Source organism: Mixophyes fleayi, chromosome 4 (genome assembly GCF_038048845.1).
Source record: "Mixophyes fleayi isolate aMixFle1 chromosome 4, aMixFle1.hap1, whole genome shotgun sequence".
Classification (NCBI taxonomy): Eukaryota; Metazoa; Chordata; class Amphibia; order Anura; family Limnodynastidae; genus Mixophyes; species Mixophyes fleayi.
In genome coordinates, this window is record NC_134405.1 from 229,823,278 (window position 1) to 229,832,650 (window position 9,373).

Consider the following 9,373-nt stretch of genomic DNA (forward strand, 5'->3'; position numbering starts at 1 on the left):
TCAGTGCCACTTATGGCTGAAAATTGCAAGTGCACTCAATGAATACATATGGTAGTTCTAGCCAGATGCAGCTGTTGCTTTGTTTTTGTCAATCACTAGACTTTCACCAACAAGCAATGAAAAGAGAAAAATACGAGCGATGGTCACAATTTTCCAATATAGCACACCAAGCAACTAAAAACAGAAGTGCAAGTATTTTGCAATGACACAGAAATACATAAAAATACATATAACAGTGGGCAGACAATGACAGAAAAAAAAACAAAACAAATGAAAACAACAACAATCACAATCCTATATCAATAATTAACCACATGACTACAACACACTCATCACTATAGCGTTCAACATAAATACACTATATTAAAGATATGTAGTCCTGTTCATTTTTATATGCATATCTTCAGCAAAGTACCTGAGAACATCACACTACCCTGGGAGACCAAAGCCTTTTTTGAAATTAGGAAGATTAAAAGTTAAAATGCGACATAGTAAACAAAGATGATAAATCCCTCCAGAACGGCTTCAATGACATGCCACGACGACATAAGGGAGAGGAGAGATCACTTGTATGCCGCTCAGAACACTTGCATTGAATTCAGTATGCCCTTGGTAGGATTCGATTTTATGCTTCACTGCATGTGAAAAGGTTTCTTGCCAGTGACCACTGTGTCCCAAAAGAAAGAGCCCCACTGAGCTTTTTGTGAAATAAAAAGGTTAAACAATTAAAAGCCATGCCTGCTAGGATTGCATGGACAGAGTTCTGCAAATGTAAGGCCAATGACTGTATAGAAAGCAAGAGGCAAACATTTGCATACAGGGTATAGTCTTTAAAGTCTGATAGCCTGAAGTGTCTTCTATCCCTAGCAATTGTCTATATAAACAAAGTATTTAATCTGATAGGGATAGCCTAAATACACACAATGTTTATGTACTGTACTGTCCAACTGCAGTAAATGGTGTCCACTTCTCTAAATGATCCATACCACTGTCACATCGCATGTCTTGACACATTTACAAGATGCCACTGAGAGGAAAGGGCAATATGAGCTCACACAACAGATAGCGATGACAGACAAGGATCTGGTGAACCAGGAACCAGAGATAACCTGCAAACAAAAACAAAAGCTCTGCATTCCTATTTATCAGCACTGTGATAAATAGATAAAAACCTGCTGAATAGCACTATCCTCTTTGTGACACATTAGCACAAAAGACCCAAATAATAGGGTCTATAAGGCGAGATTTGACAAAAGGAAAAGAAAACTGGCTGTGCATACCTGACCAGGCTATAAGCACACAAGGACAAAGACCATTTTTGTGACACTAACTGAAAACACAACAAACATAACTTACTCACATCAACTGAAAACAATGCAATAGTGCCAGGTTATCAATGTTGGAATCTGCTAATTACACGCTATGATTAATCAACATACCTGACTGAGAAGCTGCCCATGAAAAATGTTATTAACCACATTCAAGACTTGTTTGATGAGTTTCCTCTGAGAGCTGGGTATCAGGGTTGGGTACCTGGTGCCAGTTGTCTCCAGTTCTTGTTGTACTTTATCCAAAAGTTCACATAGGAATTCCTGAGCATCTTGCTGTGCATACCCACGAAAGGCTGGGATCAGCCTCCAGACTGAATGAAGCATGGCAAACGGGGAGACAAGTGCCCACTTACCCGACCACATAACTTGGAAGAGAGTATGCAACTCATGACATAAGGAGATGTGGGCTGAGCTAGGTTTAGGTTGAATGAGTTCCATGTTTCTACTGTTTGATGCCCCGCCACTAAGTCCAGATGAAGAGCTTTGGCGCTTTACCAAAGACCTTACCACTTTAGTGTGCTTCATTGTTGCGTTAGCAAAGTCTGCAGCAGGAGGGATTTGGCTAAGTGACCTTGGTTTTCCATTGGCTGCAGCCGCCAATAACTCCTGAGTTTCGTTGAGATCGAGCTGTAAAAAACACTCCCGGAAAACATGCAAATGACTCAAGATTTGAAGAATAGAGTTCATATAACAAGTGTTCCCCAGGTTCCTTAGTCCTGTCACCCCAGGGGTCACAGTGGGTTTCCTTTTTATTGGTGAATCACCCAATTTATTTTTACATGCTTTATCCGAGGTAGTTACTGATTGTTTTTGTTTTGTGGTGGGAGCAGTTTTTTGGTGCATTTTTTGCAATGCTGGCAATACTATTTTGGGGGGTGTTTGCATTTGCTGTTGCAATCGGGAACTTTTTCTTGGGGGATTGCTATCCATCTCTTCTTTTAACTTGTGCTTTAGCATCTGACGCTTCTTCCTGGCTTCCTCCCTCTTTTGTTTTGCCTCCTCCCTGAGGCTTTCTTCTTCTAACCTTTGTTTCCATTTGGGAGTCAGAGAAAACCATGATCTAAACACTTTCCCTAAGAGAGCATGTCTCCGATGCCAAAGAGCAGTATAAGTGAGGTCTTCATTTTGAAGAAGGGCTTTTGCAACTTGAGGAGAAGAATATGCATCATCAACAGCTACCATTGATCGCAACGTCCGGCCACTGCGTGTTGTGCAGTCATAATTCTGACTTTTGATTGCACTCAATGTGCTGCGTAAAAGTTTAAGGTCACCAGTGGCATTGTCATTAAGAACATAATCATCACAGAGGTAACAGAAAACATAGAGTTCATTCACCTCCAGTGCCATAGGATGCTTACTTTCCTGAAAGTGTCGCAGTGCATGTTCTTCAATGTATCGACCACATGCCACATGTGCACAGCTCAGGCAGGCCCACACAGATTCTGTAGTGTTACAATCCACACAGTGCCACTTTTGCGGGTTCAGTATTGAATGGTCCTGAGCGAGCCGTAATCGGCCCACATGCCTACATTTATCCATCTTCAGATTTAGTGGTCAGCTTTGTGGCGCATGCGCTGCAGCTTTTAGTATGTACATGCTGACCTGCAGATAAATCAAATTATTAAGTTAAAATTATGAATATGGGTTACATTTCACAAACTACAATAATAAAAATACAACTAAATGAAAATGTCATTCTCAGTAACCATTAAAAAAATAACCCCAGCCCCCCTCCCCTCCGAAAAAACTCAATAACGTTTAAATTCAGGGCCTCTCTGGCATATTTGTTAGATAGGGGTTTGGAGTACTTACAACAAACTAGAATCAGCAATTAAATTCAAAACTATCCAGTGAACATTGAGAATATACTAGCTGTGATACTACAGTAACTGTTTAAGACTTAAGATGAGAATTTATGTTGAACAGGATAAACTACTACCAGACTACTTTGTGGAAGCTTTTAAACTTGAAATAACCCCGAAAATGGTTTACTATGAGGATGTGTGTATTTGCTCTCAGTGTATGAAACTTACCACTACCCCTTCAGAAGACCATCATGGTAGATCACAGTCAGTTACGACTTTGGAACTGATGCAAGTCATAATATAGAACACATTTATCACTTTTGAATACATGTGTAATAAACCTTTTTTTCATAACTTTCCGAATTTACAGGCAACTTACTTTCAGGTGTGTTTTACCAAAGGCAAAAATTATTTTCTGCACTTGTCTGATAATCTGTCCATTTGTAGTTAAGGACAAGATTTGCAAAAGTCACATGATGTATTATGAAGGAGATCATTGATGATTGTATAGCTGTTCAAGAAGGTGAGATACACTTAGGTATGAGGATCTCATCATACAAACAATATCTCTTCAACATTTTCTTTTTTTTAAATGGGGTCAATTTTCTAGAAGTTTTTTCCTGTGCCAATATGCCTATGCTTTATATAAAAAAAAATAATATGTACCTGCTTATTATACTTTAGTTGGTCTTTGGAATATAATTTAAAATACCAAACTTTAACAAGTAAATCAAGGACTTTAAAACAATCAGCAGGATTTAAGGTGAAACCAATATCTTATGTTAGATAATGTACCAGAGTGAGCTAGATGTGTGAGCAATCTTTATTTATTGTTCTGACAGACCATTAAGAAAACAAACAATAACCATTTAAATATTGAATTTAGAGTATTTAGCTTCTAAAACTATTTAGCTTACCCACCATCTAGTGCAATTGAGTTATATTTGTAGCTAAAAATTAGTTTTGTAGAAAACCTTTACATGTCAAATCTACAGGGTCAAATCTAAGATGTATTACAGGTCAAGACCCCTCAGGCTACAAAAGTGAGTCTGACACTAATCTTTTTTACTGTTAATACATGAGCTCCTCAGACAGCTTAAGATGTTCCTAGTTAATATAGCTATGTTAAATGAGAAAAAGTGACTACTATGCAAGTGTACTTTTTATTATTATTATTAATGGCTTTATGGTTTGAATTGAGTGATGACCAAAATATTTAGCCATTAATAAAACAGCAAAAGTAAAGAGTGTAACAAAATAAGGGTCATGAGTTCAATTCCTGACAATGGCCTTATCTGTGTGGAGTTTGTATGTTCTCTCCGTATTTGCGTGGGTTTCCTCCGGGTGCTCCGGTTTCCTCCCACACTCCAAAAACATACGGGTAGATTAATTGGTTGCTATCAAAATTGACCCTAGTGTGTGTGTGTGTGTGTGTGTGTGTGTGTTAGGGAATTTAGACTGTAAGCTCTAATGGGGCAGGGACTGATGTGAACGAGTTCTCTGTACAGCGCTGCGGAATCAGTGGCGCTATATAAATAAATGGTGATTATGATGATGGGGCTACACAAAATGGGCAAGACCAGGAAATAAGTGTGATTTAAAATTTTAAAACAGAAGGAATAAGAAATATTGTGAATAACTATATGTACATAATAGTATGAACACAATCAAAAGGTCCCTATTAAAATATTGTTTGTCAAGTCTTCATGCTCCTTTAAGCTATGAATTACATAATATTTAAAGTAGAGTAAATCTCCACAATATCAGTACTTCTGAGTGTTATTCTAACTAGAAGTCCTTTCTGTCAGTGGCATTCATATAAAAGGTAGCCAACATAGCCTTACACACTGAAACCAGACCAAAGAACAAGATGACAAAATCAAACTACGGTTTATAGCACACTCAAAAGGCTGCCCAAGCTACACAACAATTCATGCTGTAAATTAAAAAAAATGTATTACTACAATACAAACAACGATATCAATAATTATTATTATTATCATCATTTATTTGTTAGGCGCAACAAGGTTTCCGCAGCGCCGCACACGCTACTTACAGTAGACTATACAGGGTGAAACCATAAAGAACAATGAACAAAAAGTACCAATACTTCAGAAACTCCGGCTAGTCATATGCAGTAAAGACGGAGCAGATGAACAGGTATGGAGACAGGAGGGAAGGGGGCCCTGCTCATATGAGCTTACATCCTAAGGGAGGGTAAACAGACCAAGCACAAGAGGAACCAGTTAAGGTAAGAGGAGAGAAGGGAGGACGAGCTAAAGGGAGGAAATGGGGGTTAAGTAGATGGTTGGTAGGCTTTGAGGAAGAGGTGAGTTTTGAGTGCACGTTTGAAGGAGCACAGAGTAGGAGAGAGACGGATGGAACGAGGGAGGTCGTTCCAGAGAAGGGGGGCCGCACGGGAAAAGTCTTGGATTCTGGAGTGGGAAGAGGTGATTAGAGTGGAGGAGAGGCGACGGTCGTTGGCCGAGCGCAGGGAGCGGGCAGGAGTGTGAATGGAGAGGAGGTTAGAGATATAAGGGGCAGTAGAGTTGGAGAGAGCCTTGTAAGTGGTGGTGAGGAGTTTGAAAAGGATTCTGTAGGGGAAGGGGAGCCAGTGTAAGGCAAGGCAGAGAGGGGAGGCAGAGGAGGAGCGGCGTGAGAGGAAGATGAGTCTTGCAGCCGCATTGAGTATAGAGCGGAGGGGGGAGAGACGGGAGTGTGGGAGGCCAGTGAGGAGGTTACAATAATCGAGGCGGGATATGAGTGCGTGGATGACAGTTTTGGTGGCATCCTGAGAGAGAAAAGGACGGATGCGGGCGATGTTGCGTAGTTGGAAGCGACAGGCTTGGGCAAGGGAATGAATGTGGGGGGCAAAAGAGAGAGAGAGGAGTCGAGGGTGACAGAGGAAATGGTGGTGTTGTTGACAATAGAGAGGTCATGGTTTTTTCTAACATTTACAAAAGAGCAAAAGTATTCATGTGTTAAAATGTAATGATGAAGTTGGAACTATACATATAAAAAACCTTACAAGATATTAAACCATTATAAATCTAATATTAAATTAAGGATCACAGATTATGTTAGGAGTTTGACTTCATGTTAGGCTATGCCACAAGATTCCAATTTCAACCGACACAGTGCTGTCAAACTAAATCAAAACATCCACATAACACTTATCGGCTCCTGTATTTCCTCTGCTGCCCTCACAAGATGTGTGATTTAAATTGGTTTAAGTGAAAAAACATCGAGCCAGGGGGAAAGAGAGGCGTACGGACATGGTAAAGTATATTTATTGTGGTATTTGCTAAAAGGATGCAGATAATAGACAATATCCCACTGCACTGATCGCAGCTCATTAATAACTTTATTCTGATGAGTGCAGGGACCGGTGTCCATGTGAGTGGGGGGGGGACATGGGTGCACTGTGTGTGGTACATGATAGTAATTCTACTCCCTTGTCCCTGGCCCTAGCAGTGCACTCACTGGGGGCTCAGGGGTCCCATGTGTGCTTTAGGGGAGACCCCGGACATGGGTCCTCCGCTGACACCTAAGCGTGTAGCTTTGTCCACCAATCACTGACCCCAGTGATACCGGGATAGCCGGGGACACTTGAGGACGCCAGGAAGCCAAGGGCTAGTAGCCGGGTGACATGTGCATGTAACAGGCACACAGCCCGGCGCGGCCGCACACATACTGGGAGGACATCTGTCCCATTGTCCGGAGAGGCAGCCGAACAGCTCTGATCACTAGCAGGCACTCACCGCGCAGACGTGTTGCTGCTCCCCGGGGAGAGAGAAGCGGAGCAGGCACAACAATAACAACAAAGTGGGGTTTTCACTCAGCCCGCCGCTCTGCTCTCTTTCTCGACGGTGACGAAGAAGATGACGTCTGGGGACGGCCGAGGAGAAGGAGGAGGAGACAGGGGGAATCCGGGCAGAGAGCAGATCTGCCGCCGGGGGTGGGCGTGGCCTGAGAGTGAGCAACAAGATTCTGGCTCGCTTATTGGAGGATTGGACAGTATGTGGGCGTGCGTGCAGAGCGGCCGAGCGCCATGTTAACTGCGGGCAAATGAGCCCATGCGGTGCTGGAGAACCTGTCCTTGTGCCGCTGATTAGCTGCCTAGAATCTTACAGTACATATTACAAAGCATAGTAGAAGAGTATTGTTTTTACACGAAAACTGCTGGTCCCTTCACCAGCACTATAAACCTTATTTCGAATGTTTTTTTTAGACATTTTTGAAAATTTTTGCTGCAGGACTCCACATAACATCGTCTCATCATATACCCCTATGTAATAAATAGGATTGCTAGGTCAGCGTTTTAAAACCAGACACGTGAAAACACGTTCATCAAGACTGCATTACAGGTGCTTTAGATGCATACTGTGTACCCGTTATTGATTCTCTGTCGTTCCTACACATGGGGTAGAGGGCGTATGTTTTACCTCCGTACTGGGATTTTAATTTGAATGGCCCGAAGCTGTTTTTCTTACTTACTTACCTGGTCTTGAAGATCTAGAAATAAAAAATGATCTTTTAACTAAATCATCCAATGCCTGTGACATATATGTGGTATGTACAACACTTGCATCTGCCCACAATAGATAGGCAGTTAGACATGGTTTGAGTATCACACACTACAAAGACTGCACATTACCAGCAGTTAAGATGCTGAGGTAGCTCCAACAAAAATTGTACAAACTGGAAGGTAAAGAGGACTTGAATTCTGTCAAGGAAACAAAACAACCAAATAACCTATTATCCTAACAAAATCGCAAAGTGCTTCCAGAATTCTGTACAACTCTCTATAAAATTCCTCCCCAATCTGAGAATCGAAATGTTTTAAATTCCAAAATAGAGCAGTACCTGCCATTGTGCGATTCCTAAAATTACAGATTCACAAATAAACTTAATGGGGACATTGCAATTTTCAATCTTAAAAAGTTGTCTGTCTGTGCCATCTACTAGAAGAAAAATAAAAACCCTTTATTAGTAGATCTATTGAATGCCCTCTTGCAAGGAAGTACATTTGATGGAGCCATCCCCATCATCATCACCATTTATTTATATAGTGCCACTAATTCCGCAGCGCTGTGCATAGAACTCACTCACATCACTCCCTGCCCCATTGGGGCTTACAGTCTAAATTCCCTAACACAGATACACAGACTAGGGTCAATTTGTTAGCAGCCAATTAACCTACCAGTATATTTTTGGAGTGTGGGAGGAAACTCATACAAACACAGGGAGAACAGACAAACTCCTCACAGATAAGGCCATGGTTGGGAATTGAACTCATGACCCAGTGCTGTAAGGCAGAAGTGCTAACCACTACGCCATCATGCTGCCCTGTCACCAGAGCGGAGATAGTTGTTATCCCATCACATGCAGCAACTACTGCCCCATCTCACTATTATACGTCAATCTAAAACTTTTAGCTAAAATTCTGATATATGGACTTAGAGGAGTCACGCTCGTGTTGGTCCACCCGGACCAGGTGTATTTAAAGCCATATATAACATTAGAAGGGAAATTAATTTGATTTAAGTGGCCAAATCCCAGGCCCTCCCTGCTCTGGTGATGGTTTTACCCGATTACCTGGTCTTTTATGCTGAGAAAATTCTCAGCTTAGGGTTCAAGGGTGGTTTCCTTAGAGGATTTAGCGCTCGGTACCACAACCCCATTTTAGCCATTCTGACTAATGGCTTTGTCTCAATAGGCAGAGAAGCCCACTCTCCCCCTTAATTTTCACGTCCCTGATGGAGCCGTTTGCATGCAAGCTAAGATCTGTTCTCTCAGTTCAAGTCAGGTTGATGTCTAGAACCTCAGTCCAAATTGATTCAATCTAGTGGGAGAGATTCGTTCTTTATGTGATGTTTCAAATTTCAAAATCATTTTGGACAAGACTGAGGTTCTCTACATCAACTTGACTCAGACTGAGATAACAGATCGCAGCTAATTTAACATTCCAAAAGGAAACAAACAGAGGAGGCGTAGAATGTATATCAAAATACCTTATGCAAAGTTTTTCAGGGCACACCACATATAAAACTTAACCACATTCCTAATGTTCTTTGAAATCAAATTATTAAAATTTGTAAAACAACATATTTTAAACATGTATCCAAAAGTATGCTGTATCTAACATGCTTTCTTATGCATTCTGAATCAATATGACCACACTTATTAAAAAACATATATCATTTTATGAAAGCACACTCCTATTATACCTTGTCC

The 9,373-nt window shown here is 41.2% G+C and overlaps 1 protein-coding gene across 2 annotated transcripts in view; it reads right to left on the bottom strand.

The window, feature by feature from the left end:
- Positions 1 to 7,056, bottom strand: part of USP44 (ubiquitin specific peptidase 44) — a 41,307-nt gene extending 34,251 nt beyond the window's left edge. Inside the window, exons 1-2 of one of the 2 annotated variants that reach the window (XM_075209421.1) lie at positions 6,898 to 7,056; positions 1,440 to 2,933 (exon numbers count right to left, since the gene is read on the bottom strand). In XM_075209421.1, coding sequence (XP_075065522.1) covers positions 1,440 to 2,870 — 1,431 coding nt within the window. In that variant the 5' untranslated portion in view covers positions 2,871 to 2,933; positions 6,898 to 7,056. The remainder of the gene's footprint in view (positions 1 to 1,439; positions 2,934 to 6,897) is intronic. The other variant, XM_075209420.1, reaches the window with a different exon arrangement.
- Positions 7,057 to 9,373: the final 2,317 nt, after the last annotated feature.